We start from the raw sequence: 12,399 nt of genomic DNA on the forward strand, positions 1-12,399 counted from the left end.
GTTCCTCAGGCTCTCAGCACTCTTCCTAAACCACCAGCGCTCGGCTCTTAGGACTAACTCCCTGCTTCCAGACCTCCTAATGGTTTTTGTGCTGCTGGGGTGAAGCACCCAGCCCTGGCACCAGAGTTACCATGTCTCCAGTCAGTCTCTTCCCACCGTGGTTCTCATCACCCACCTTTTTCAGGTACACTGCTTTTGTTTCCTGCTCCAAACATCCGCTCCAGCCCTATGGCAGAAGTGAGCGGGAAGTGAGTGTTCTCCTACCCACTGTACATTTATAAGGCTTCTTGGCCACGTGGATTTTCAAATGCACTTTAAGCGTCGAGCTTTTCCGGAAGCTTTTCCCACACTCGCCGCACTGGTAGGGCTTGGCTCCTGCGTGGATTCTCAGGTGGGCACCGAGGGCTGAGCTGTGCCTGAACATTTTTCCGCACTCCTCGCACTTGTAGGGCCTCTCCCCGCGGTGGATCCTCAGGTGCACGTTGAGAGCCGAGCTCCGCCGGAAGCTGTCCCCGCACTCCACGCAGATGTAGGGCCGCTCCTCGGCGTGCGTGGTCTGGTGCTTGGCCAGAGTGGAGCGGTCGCTGCACCTCCGGCCGCACTCAGCGCACTGGTAGGGGTTGGGCAGGAGGCCGCCGTGGTACATGGGCAAGGCCTTCCCCCCGTGGATCCGGCGATGAGTGGTGAGCGCCGAGCTCTGGCTAAAGCCCTTCCCGCACACGGGGCACTTGTAGGGCTTCTCGCCCGTGTGCGTCCGCATGTGGGTCACCAGCGAGGAGCTCTGCCGGAAGGTTTTCCCGCACTCTGTGCACTCGTACGGTTTCTCTCCCGTGTGGATCCTCTGATGCCGAATGATGGCCGAGCTGTCCCGGAAACGCTTCCCGCACTCCTGGCACTTGTGGGGCTTCTCTCCGGTGTGGACCCTCCGGTGTATGATCAGGGAGGAGCGGTCGCTGAAGCTTTTCTCACACCGGGGGCAATTAAAGGGTTTCTCACCCTTGTGGCTTCGCTGGTGGACGATGAGATGCGAATTCTGGCTGAAGCTCTTCCCGCATTCATTGCACTGGTAGTGTCTCTCTCCCGTGTGGGTCCGCTGGTGCCTGATCACATTGGACCTCTGGCTGAAGGTCTTCTCGCACTCGTTGCACTGATAGGGCTTCTCGCCGGTGTGGATCCGCTGGTGTTTGATCAGGTCTGAGTTACGGGTGAAACTCTTCCCACATTCGGAGCAGCTGAAGGGTTTCTCTGCCAGGTGGATCCTCTGGTGCTGGCTCAGGTATGAGCTCCGGCTGAAGCTCTTCCCACACTCGGGACACTCATAGGTTTTCTCTCCCACCTGCTGAATCCAAATGGCACGGCTCCCACACATGGGTGGGTCCGGCTTGTCCCCAGCAAGGATAACCTTGCTGATGTGGGCTCTACCACTGTCCTCGCACTCCCAGACTTCCATCCCACACGGAGTTACCATTCTCCGTCTCTTTCCAAAAGATGCCTCCACCTCACTTTCTGTCTCCAGCTCCTGCTTGCAGTCCTGTCTTTGATCAGCGTCCTGGAGGGTATCTCCTGTGAGCTTTCTGGAGGGGAACAGATGCAGTTCAGCCCTCACAGGACTTTCCTGATGAAGCTTGCCCTTCTGTGTGTCACCCATGGTCCTGTCACCTGCTGGAGTGAACAGAGGAACTAGCAATCAATAACCCCCCCGCTTCTCTGAGGAAGAAGTCCAAACAGGGCAACTGCAGAGACCTGCTGCACATCAGCCACCATTAGCTAACAGCACAGGAGCCAGCCCCTCGGTATCTTCTCTGGGCAGAGTGAGGGCACGGAGACCGAGGAGCGCGGGAAGGGAGTGTGACCCGAGGATGGGCGGCCACTGTGGCACAGATTGCAAAGAGGGTCCTCTGTCGTAAAGTTACAGCCCTAAAGGACACAACCTGTCACTTGCTTGTCCTCAAAGTTCCCATGTCTAGCGAGGTTAGAGGAACATCATCACTGCTCTCCTCAACAACCCCCACTGTAGCTGCTTCTCTTCCTGTTGCCTATGAATCACTGCTCTTCTTCCAGCATTCCCATGCTTAATCAAGGAAGGAAGCAGCCAACACCACAGGAGCATCCACCCCTGCCAAGCAGACTATTTTCTTTCTTCTTTCCAGTCATAGCCCGTTTCCTTGAAAAGAAAGCCCTACATATTCTGCAGCAAATTGTATCTAGATTTTGTCTACAGAACAGATAGGCAAGTGAGTGGAAAGATAAACTGTTTTATTAATCAAGCATGGAAATGAACATTTAGACTGAAACATTTAGAGGCTCCTGATTTTTTATTAGTTATATGGAGAACACACCTCAGAAATGGATGCTGGAGGATGAGGTAAGCCATTAGCTGGATGGCACTGCTTACAGAGTTAACATCGTCCTCTTATGTGTGGGAGGTCAGAATATGAGGTGAATGCAGCAGGATAAACCCCTCAGGTTTTGTTTCAGGTGATCTGCAGATTTTGGAAGACACCACCGCACTGGTTATACCAATTCCCAAAGTTTTGTTTACAACACTCAGGGCTGAAAAACATTTGTAGTACAAATAAAGGTATAGCACTGGCCCAAAGCATGCACCTCAAGGCAGCGAACTGACCACACTTTGGTTAGTTACGCCTTCTAACATTCTGAGTATAATCTTTGCTGAAAAATACACAGGATTTGATTTCATTTTGGATAGGGTCTTTTTGAAAGGGTATTAGACACCCCAGGAGTGTGTTTCATCTTTATCGTACCCTGCCTATGAATCTTCCTGAAAACAGAATCTATACGGGAGCAGAAGAGGAAGAATGAGTGCGGAGCGTGCAGCACAGTACACACCAAATTTTCAGCATTCAGCTCTTCTCTTCCCTTCCCAGACATGCTCTATTCAATTTCTCACCTTGTGAGCAATCTCTCTACTGTCTCGGTGTTTAGCTGCTTCTGGCCACAAAGCTGTTTCTCTTCACTCCATCCAGGAGGTTAAAGCCAAGTCACGGACTGCAGATCCTGATCAGAGGAAAGAAAACAGATGTAATAAATACCCATCATAGTAGCAGTGCTGTAGAGTGAGATTACAGGAGAATAAGTAGGAGACGAAAGCAACCTAGACCAGAGGAAAATGACGCCCAGAAACATGAATCAGGGTCACTGTCTGTTCTGCCACGCACACCGTGACACTGCTGTTCGGGTCCAATAACCAGGGCCAGCTCACGTAGCGAAGACGGGGTCAACTACATAACGCTGCAGAGAGCTGCCTGCCAGCTTGCTGCCTTCTCACAAGTGTCTGGATATTCCTCCTGCTGCACTTCCAGACCAAAAATGCCTCCTGCTGAGTTTTGTATAAGAAAAATATTGATTCCTCAAACCATTTTCTCTCCATCACCTTTCTTCCTAGTGAACTAAATGAGAACATAATGTAGTTAATGCAGTTCTGTTCTGGAGGCGGAGGAAAAATGCCGCCTTCACAACTGGGCTGCTTTCTGCGTCTTGTCTGGCGTCCCGTTTATTGCCTTTACTGAAGGAGTATTTTGCTTGGTTGCTCTCAGTGGCTCAGCCAGGCACACATAGGTCTGAGTGAGAGAAGAGACTTTGGTCTGGTCACACACTATTGACAGGAGCAGTCTGAAGGCAGAATTTCCTGTGTTGTGCTCCAGAAAAATGGCAATTTGGCTGCCTCATTCCAGACGGAGTTTACAGGGCTGGCAGTGAGCAGAAAAAAACCAGTCACACATACCTGTTTATGCACGAACACTGAGATGATTTAGTCAGCCAACATGCAATCCCACTTCTCAAGGACCTCTTTTCAGAGCAGAAGTACGCTGCGCGGGAGTGGGGTTTGTGGGATAGAAAATTAGGTCACCCATTTAGCTTTAGCACTACATTTGTGCAGTGGTTATTTGTACAGAGGCATTTTAAGATGCTGAGGGCTCAGTGACGTCCTAGAAATGTACAGGTTACAGAAAGAAAATGCTTAAAAACTGCACATGTGAATGCCAGCTCTGCAATGGCGTTGCACCATTTTGGTCACGTGGATTCCCACTGTGCCACTAGGAACAAGTGTAAAATTACTCATGACCGGGTGTTCATGAGAAATGAAAACCAATCTCTTCCTTTCAAAATGAGAAACAAACCGAACTGGCTGCTCAGTGGCGTACCAGAGGAGGGTATTGTGATAGATGTCGGTTGCCAGGTCCTCCCGAGGACAGAGGGAAGATTTCCCCACCTGCATAACGCCACCATGATAAAAGGCAGCCCCTGATAAAATGGAGAGCTGACATTTTGTTGGCTCTGCCTCAGCCTGCAGTCATGCCCTTCCTGCTCCCCGCCATCTCCTCCACAGTGGGTTCAGTGGGCATCACCCCTTGGGGAGAGGTTGTTTCCACTCCTCCCAGCAGCAGGCAGTGGCTGCAGGCTCTGATCCCGGGTAAGAGGCAAGGAAGCCGAGGTCTCCCTCCCCATACAACCCCCATCCACCTACGAGGCAGTGGGGCTCTGCGGGTAAGCCTGACTCTGCTGAACCATCCTTCTGATTTTAGGAGGAGAGAAATATCCTTCTGGTTCAGTCCCTTCCTGCTGCCGTTCAAGAGCTGCCACAAGCACATGGTCAACACGCACCCTAAAATGGTGGGTGAGAACCTACAGAAGGCAGAAGGCTGATGCAGGAAGACAGGCGATGCTGTGCAGAGCCAGGCAGGTTGTGGCATATGGCAGAAAAGCACATTGTGCGATGAGTAGTAAAGATCTGTCCCTAAACAAGATGGGAAACCTGAAATGCCACCGAGCACCATACAGGGACATGGTGCCAGTCTCCAGAGCAGCCGTGTTTGGACAAGGCCGAGTCCCCACGCAGCGTCCTGGCTGATGAGGTAACCCGGTCCTTATGAGGCTGAATGAGGAACGAGAGAGGTGACCTGTAGCATGGGGAGGTGATGGGCTGCACCCGAGCTCCTGTGATGACAGACAGACAGCGGCCCCAAAGGGTCTGCCCCATGAAGGACGTGGCTGGCCAGGGGTGGGCGAGCCACCACTGAGAGCACAAGTCTCGGGGAGACAGGAGAGGCATGGAGAACAGAAAGCTGCCATGGATGTCAACCCAGGGAAACCAAACATCGTCCATGAGGGCTTTCTCTGATTTTGGACCCGGTGGCACAGTGAGGAGGAGGGCGGACCCCGCTGCCGCAGGAGGTGGGCTGTGTCCAAACTCAGCCTCACACAGGCGGCCGCCGCTGCCTTCCCCGACACAGACCCGGCACCGGGCAGCATGCAGGCCTGGCGGTGGGGCAGGAGGGGCGCCGGAGGGAGGCATGGGCGGGAGGAAGCGGGGGCAGCGGAGGGAGGAACAGTGGGAACACAGGCGTCTGTGACACCAGCAGCCATGCCACCTCCCCCAGCTCTCTTGGGCAAACCCAGAGGGGGAGGAGGAGGACACAGGCAGGCGGGCAAAGCGGTGACACCTCTGGCAGCACAGAGGGCCCAGGCTGTTAAAGGCACCGCTTGCGATGTGATGGCAGCCACGTGGGCTTCTCTGGTTTTTGGTGAGTAGGAAGTGTCTCTCCTTCAGCCAGGTTGTGAGGAAGGGCGGCCAACCCGGCTGCTCTTTACCCCTCCCCATCGCTCCTCAGCTTTAGCAATTTGGAGGCGAGAGGAAGAGACGGGAGCACGCTCGAACGCATCAGGTGCAAAGATCTCAGGTGCTTAAAATTTTGCCAGTCTTCACCCATTGGAGCTGCTATTTTATTCATCAAGGAGAGCCAGAGAGTGACCTAGGAGCCAGGGAGGAGGACTCAGAGCTGGATGCAGTGGGCAGAGGCTGGAGCACAGGTGGAGACTGGAGACACAATGATGGGGACAGCTGGGCACGTAAACCAGACACGAGCACAAAGGCAGAGATCTGGACTTGACCCGCAAGGCTGGAAGGGAAGAGCTGGCCAGGTGAAGCGACAGGGGAGGCAGGAGAAAGAGGTCTGAGAGAGGACCTTGGTTAAAGACAAACAGAAAGGGATACAGCTAGAAGAAATGGATAGAAAGGCCAGGCTGTTCTGGCCACATCCTAGCGGGAGACCATGGAGGGGTCCCATATCCCCCAGTCTCGTCATTCCCCTGCTTTCTGCAAACCCTGACACAGTCACCTGGCAAAGCGTGGTGCTCTCCTCTCCTACTGCCTTCACCAAGTGCTCAATAACCCCTGCTGTGCTCTCAGGGGAACGTTACATGTTTTTGTTTGATTCTGCTGCATCTACAGACACATAGGTGTTAATAAGATGGCATAGATGTTAATAAGATATAGGGCATGAGGAAGTTTTTAAGTTTGTTTTTACCAAAAGAAAAAAAAAAGTCATAGATTAAGAGACTATTACAGAGGTTGCAAAGTCAAACTTGGAGCATGCCTGAATCACAGTCATTTTGCAACCTTAAATTTGTTCCCCCTCTGCCTGGACGTAATAACCGAGCTCTTTAATTACCTGGCTTCACTGTTTTCACATGGGTTTTGGCTTCTTTCATCCCTGGATGGACACTGCCTTTCTAATGAGCAGCTACTCAGTATGTTATGTCACCCTTATTGTTCAGTGTTTGACTCTGATTTATTTACTGATCCCATTTTAACTCTGCTATAGACAGAATGACTCATTTCCTCATGAACTCTTTACATAGTCTATGTTTTAGAGCTTCACAGCTATTAATTGGTTTATAGTGATTTTGCAAATGGCAAAATGAGGGCAGAGAGGGATTAAAGTCAGAAACATCCACTACTTTTAGAATCTCAGTTTGAGATATCTCAGCCCTGCCTTCTCAGAGTACATATGCTAATGTAGCACTTACTTGCCTTTCAAAATATACCGCATGCAGACTTACTTGCCTAGCATCACACAGGAGCCTCTGTGGTGTAGCCAGGAATAAAACCTACTTCTTGGAAGAGTATCCACAAAACTACCCTTGCCCTTCCAGCATCTTCCTGACTCATTCTTCCACACACCTTGCAAGCTGCGAAAAATGAGGCAGATGACGTCCTGAATATAGTAAGTGCCTAACCTGGGAAACCGATTCCCTGCTAGAGCAGGTCCAGTCTCTACACTGAAGGAGCTGCCAAGTCTTTAGGAAAGAAGAGTAGGTTGCTGTGTACTTAAAGAATGTATAAAAACCATATGCAAGAGCAAATGAAATTAAGATTGCACATGAAGTTTTATTTGGGCACATCTAACCTCCAAAGGTTTGATTTCACAAGCTTTCATAATGTTCTTTACAGGGAAGAACTAGCTTTAAGTTTTGCATAAGGGTTCAGTGAATGCTTGGACCATTGTAAGGGCATACACACATCCACTGGGGCATGCTCCATTAACTCAAGGGGTCTGGACCCACTTACCCAGAGGAAGAGAATTTGCAGAGGCTAAAGTCTGGAAAGGAAACAGTCTCCTTGCTCCAGCCCTGACAGCAGAGCTACATTCCCAGTTTCAGCCATGATTTCCAAGACATTTCTCCCAGTTCAAGATTTGAATCTCCAGAACTTTGGTGGAGGTCCCTCAGCCATGTACTGTCCCCAAAATAATACATCCCTTTCAACGTGAACAGAGCAGGTTTTCCCCAGGTTTAGACCCACCATCTTGAGCCTGTTACTGCATTTCCCATGTGCTGGATCCTGCACCCAGAGAAGGCAACAGAGATCTGGGTTCAGCCCTCCAGCTCTTCTGAGTGTGCCGTGGTTAGCATTTCCTTCTCCCTCTGACTCCTTGCATTTTATTTTTCACCAGTGCTCTTGGGTTGGGGCTGCACAGCCGGCCCTCGGGGCGGGAAGGCACAGCAGCCGGGAACGCCACTCTCTGACCACGAGTACCACCAGTTCTTCAGGTCCCTCCGGACCGCCCACCGCGCCAGCACTGCCTGCCTCCTTCGTGCGCTGTACGGCTGCCAGAACCCCCTGGTCCAGAGACTGGATGAGTACGAAAACCACGGAGTCATCCCTGAGGGTAAAGCCAACCATGACTCCCAAGGGCAGGCAGATGGATGGGGGTCCTGCACGGCCAGCACTGGACCTGATCGCTGGGAGGGGACAGAGACTCATGAGTGGTGGAGGAGAGGGGTGGGTAGCGATCCTGCGGTGAGGAGAAGACATCTACTCGTGAGCATCCTCTCTCACACTTGATTGCATCCAAATGTGTCCCTGGGACCAGCCTCCTCTCATGCCTTGGGTCATGGAGATGACCAAGAAGCAGTGGAGTTTCTCACCAAGGTTCAGGAAGGCATCTAAATGGCATGGGGGTTTTCATGGAGGGATGTCATTCGACAGTGAGGTTACTGCTGAGGGCTGGTGGGACCCCAGCACTGGAGCTTATCACTGAGTCTGTGTCTTTATTTGCCTCTTTCTAGGGCCCATATGCTCTGAACTGCCAGGAACTCCCTTCTTTCCTGACTTCTGCACCTTTTCTTTTTATCGCTGTACTAGGAAAAGGTATTTCATTAAGGTGAGTTATTTATCTGTTTCCTGAAGACTATGGTGTGCTCTGGGCAAGTAACAGGCAAAAGGGAGAGCCCTGAAAATGAGGAAGTGGGAAAACAGGAGGCTAAAAGACAGGGAAAATAGAAGAGGGCCATGGGCAGCCCACCTTCCAGGGGCACTCACACCAAGCTGACTAGCTTACACAGATGGCACCTGCAGCCACTTGCCAAAGAGGAGACTTTGCAGAAGGTATTCTTCAAGAAAATATACCTTTGAGGACCACCTCAGCCGTTATCTCCACCTCTCATTCCCAACCAAGTTGAGAGAATCTAGGTTACTGCAGGAGAAGGGGTGACTCATGCAGGCTAGAAGAGAAGGAAAGTAAAGAGAAAGACAACTGGGAGTCACAAGAAGAGACTTATGGGGAGACCTGACAAGGAAAGGATAAGAAGGTTTCTTTCCTTTCTTGGGCTCATCTTTGTAGGGAGTGGGAAAGATGGGATTGTGCAGTGAGTGCTAACCCCAGAGACCAGGGGGGTGGCTAGGTGCCTGCTTGTGAAGCCCATCGCCTCTACAGAGGTGTGTTTTCTCCTCCACAGAGGACTGCATGCCCAGGAGAGCGCAAAGCCGAGCTGGGCAGCACACGAGCCTTCAACGACATGACCATGAGCAGTGATGCTGTGTTGTCTGGCATCTTCAGTCCCCAGCCCCTTTTCCCCACGTCTCCCACAACCGCCCAGCCAGGCCACTCCAGCCCTGACATGGAAGTAGCTGTGATCCCCACCTCCTTACCTGAGGGTGCGCCACGGTCGAGGAGCACGCAACTAAGTCCTTCTGACCCACGTGCCACAGAGGCGACAGCCAGTGGCCAGCAGCAAGGACAGCTGCCCACCAGTGACATCCAGGATCTCCTCCTGAGGCTACAAGATACCCACGTGCAGAGTTCACTGCAGACACTTCAGCAGTTGTTGACCATGGGGAAGGCAGTGCGGGAGGAAGAGTTGCAGGCTGCCGCCCTGAAGCTGCTGGTGGCCCTGAACAATGCAAGTGTGTCTCAGTGGGCAACCAGCACTGATACAGGGCGCAGAAGAGAGAAGTGAGCAGCAAAGGAGGATCAGCCACTGTGGCTCTTCTACATGGTGTCGAGTCACACACTGTCTCAGAGGGGACATATGGGAAGACGGAAAGAAGAGGAGTCCTCCTTCCTAGGCTTGAGGCATCGTCAGGTCAACAGTGCTTCCCCAAGCCAACGGCATGGGGAAACAAGGGGAAAAGCCATCTTTTCCACATGCATGGGAAAACCCGGGCATGTGAAATGGTATTGCTCAGGATTCAAAGAGAAAGATGTTATCCTCTTGGAAATACCTGTATTGAAGAGATACTGTCCTCTCCCACAAGACCTGTTCACTCGCTATTGTTCAATTTGGGAGATGGCTATTCTTGAACAAAGCAAGATGGAAAAATAATTCATTTTTCCTGCTTGTGGTTGTGCCACCACGACTAGCTCTCTGTCCTGGGCAGAGAGATGGGGTTTGTTGTGTCATTCAATGAATGTCATGGGAGAATGCTGGCCTTTCTTCATCAAAAATAGGTGTTTCTGCTCAGAAGCATTAAGGGAAGAATCTTCTTTGGAAGTATGTGTGTGAATATACATACATATATACACAAGGGGTGCCCTCTAAATGCAGGAAAGCCTTACCCTGCAAGGGAACTGCTGGTCTAGCGTTCTCCTTGTATTGGTGTTTGCACATGGTTGTCATCTACTTCTGAAATGATGCCATGAAACACACAGGATAAATAGTCATATTAAGAACCTCCTCTTGTCTCTCTCAGGAAATCAGAGAGTCTGATTTATGGGAACTTTGGCTGAAGTGCTGTTCCTTTGATAAACACTGGACATACCTGTAAGTAAAACCATATGAAGCCATCTGGAGACAGCACTTGCTGCTAAAAGCAGAGTGGGAACTCTTCAGGAACCAGCTCCGGTTTTCTCAGTCTCTACTCAGAATGAATTCAGAGCTACCTCAAACCTACTCTAAACTCCAGTGGCTGGTTTCGGCTTTCAGGAGACCACCGTTAAAGTGAGAATCCCCTATTCACCTTTCCTCCCCCAGGCCTTCTCGTAATCTGTTCCACCGAGGGCTATGAGGAGAAAGGGACCAAAGGCAGTGCTCCTCAAGGATGCACCACACCAAGCACATCCCTGTGGAGAGGGTCGGGGACGTCTGTTCCCTTTACACTGCCTAAGTAAGTGACACAAACACAGCTGAGTGAAATACAGGCTCTGTCTCTATCCATTGAAGGAAGTCCTTAGAAGAAGAGCTCCTTAGAAGAAGATCTCAAAATTACAGGTCCTCCATTCGTCCTGGCAAGCGTAATCCTTCCCAAGGCCGAAGGCAGGTCACACACGGGAAATGTGCAAGCCCTTGAACAAGAATGCTTGCTTGCTTTCATGGAGGGCTGCCCAGTGCACAGTCCTTACTGGGTGGGATCCCTAACAAAACGCAGGCTGCCCTGGCCTCACCCTGGCACACCAGCTTCTTCTCTTCTCCCTAGAAAGAGCCCGAAGCTGCCAGAGCCCTGCCTGAGGCACCAGGGCTTCGTCTCCCCTCCAGCTGCCTGGGCAACGACAGCTCCTCCAGCCCCAGCAGCCGGGCGCCGCCCGGGGCACTTCTTGCAGCAGCCTTGCCCGCCGTCACCGCCCGCGGGTCCTGGCTGGCAGCCCACGTGTGGGTTGGTACGCACGTGGGGTTGCCAGATTTGGCCTCAGCGAGCCAAACGCTAGAGATTTCGTAATCAGATGGCTCCGGCCAGGCCCTCCACCATGCAACGGCCCCGTGCCGCGGTCCCTGAGCCACCCTTCGCCTGCCCTCCCACCGGGACGCCGCCGGCGGCGGGGGCCGAAGGCCGCGGAGAGTCGCTCACCCCCGCAGTGACCGCCCGCTCCTCACCGGCCGCGCCCGCAACACCACGCGCCGCTCGGGCGCGGTCCCCCGCCACCTGCCCGGCGGCCGGCCCCGACCGAGCGCCGCAGCCCCGCGGGGTGCCCGCCCGCCCTCCCGTCCCGCTCCCCCGGCCCGGCTTGGCTTGGCTTCCCCGGGCGCCTCCACAACGTCACGTGGTTTACCACCGCGACCGTCGCCTCGGAGCCCCCGCGCTGCCGGCCCGTTACTTCGCGGGGCTCCGCTCGCCCGGCCCGGCCCGGCCCCCTCCGCCCCGGCGCCGCCCCGCTTTTGTTGCGGCGGGCGCGGAGGAGCCGCGCTTCCCCCGGCCGACTTACCGGGGCCATGTGCGCGGCGGCGGGCCGAGGCCGAGGCGAGAGCAGCGGCGGCGGCGGCGGGGCCAAGGGGAAGCGGGGGGCGGCGGCGGGGCCGGGCGGCGGCGCTGCGGGGCCGCCGTGCGAGGGGCGGCGCGGCGCGCTCCGTTCGGCTCCGCTCGCTGGTGTTAACCCTTGTCTGCGCCGGGCGCGGCCCCGCCACCTCCGCCGGGCTTGGGGAGGGGGGGAAAGGAGGGGTCGGGTCTCCGGTGTGGCGGGGGCGGCGCGGCGCTGCCCCGTGCTCTGCGCAGGGGCCGCCGCCGGGAGGGAGGCTTCCTCTCGCCACGATGCGAGAGGTCGGCGGAGGAGCGGAGACCCGCCTCCGGGGGCCGGGGGGCTGCGGGGCCCGGCCAGGTCAGCGAGGTCACTGTCACCCTCGGCGCCCGGGGGTCCTGCCGGGAGGACCTGGCAAGGCCGGCGAAGGGAGGTGGCTGGGCACGCATGAAAGCGGGGCCGCGGCGTGGGTTTGCATCCTGTTAGGTACAAGGGACTCTCCAGACGTGAGAGCATTGCCAGCTCCCGTGCTGGAAGAGCTTGGGTCACATCCAGACATACGGTAGTCAGCAACAAGACACAAGTCCCAGGGAACCATGCCCCCCAAATTCTCAGTGCTCCTTGTCCATGTTTCCCAGCACTGGCG

At 54.0% G+C, this 12,399-nt stretch overlaps 1 protein-coding gene across 1 annotated transcript; it reads right to left on the bottom strand.

Moving 5' to 3' along the window:
• Positions 1-226: 226 nt before the first annotated feature.
• LOC127017791 (zinc finger protein 501-like) lies at positions 227-11,778 on the bottom strand. Its single transcript, XM_050899107.1, has 4 exons — positions 11,724-11,778; positions 2,912-3,018; positions 2,340-2,483; positions 227-1,659 (listed from the first exon to the last, which is right to left on the bottom strand). The coding sequence occupies exon 4, from the start codon at positions 1,646-1,648 to the stop codon at positions 227-229; it is 1,422 nt and encodes a 473-aa protein (XP_050755064.1). The 5' UTR covers positions 1,649-1,659; positions 2,340-2,483; positions 2,912-3,018; positions 11,724-11,778.
• Positions 11,779-12,399: the final 621 nt, after the last annotated feature.

Source organism: Gymnogyps californianus, chromosome 1 (genome assembly GCF_018139145.2).
Source record: "Gymnogyps californianus isolate 813 chromosome 1, ASM1813914v2, whole genome shotgun sequence".
In the NCBI taxonomy this organism is placed as follows: domain Eukaryota; kingdom Metazoa; phylum Chordata; class Aves; order Accipitriformes; family Cathartidae; genus Gymnogyps; species Gymnogyps californianus.

Bases quoted from the DNA above. Each gene is read 5' to 3' on its own strand.
- LOC127017791 (XM_050899107.1), bottom strand. From the start codon at position 1,648: ATGGGTGACACACAGAAGGGCAAGCTTCATCAGGAAAGTCCTGTGAGG.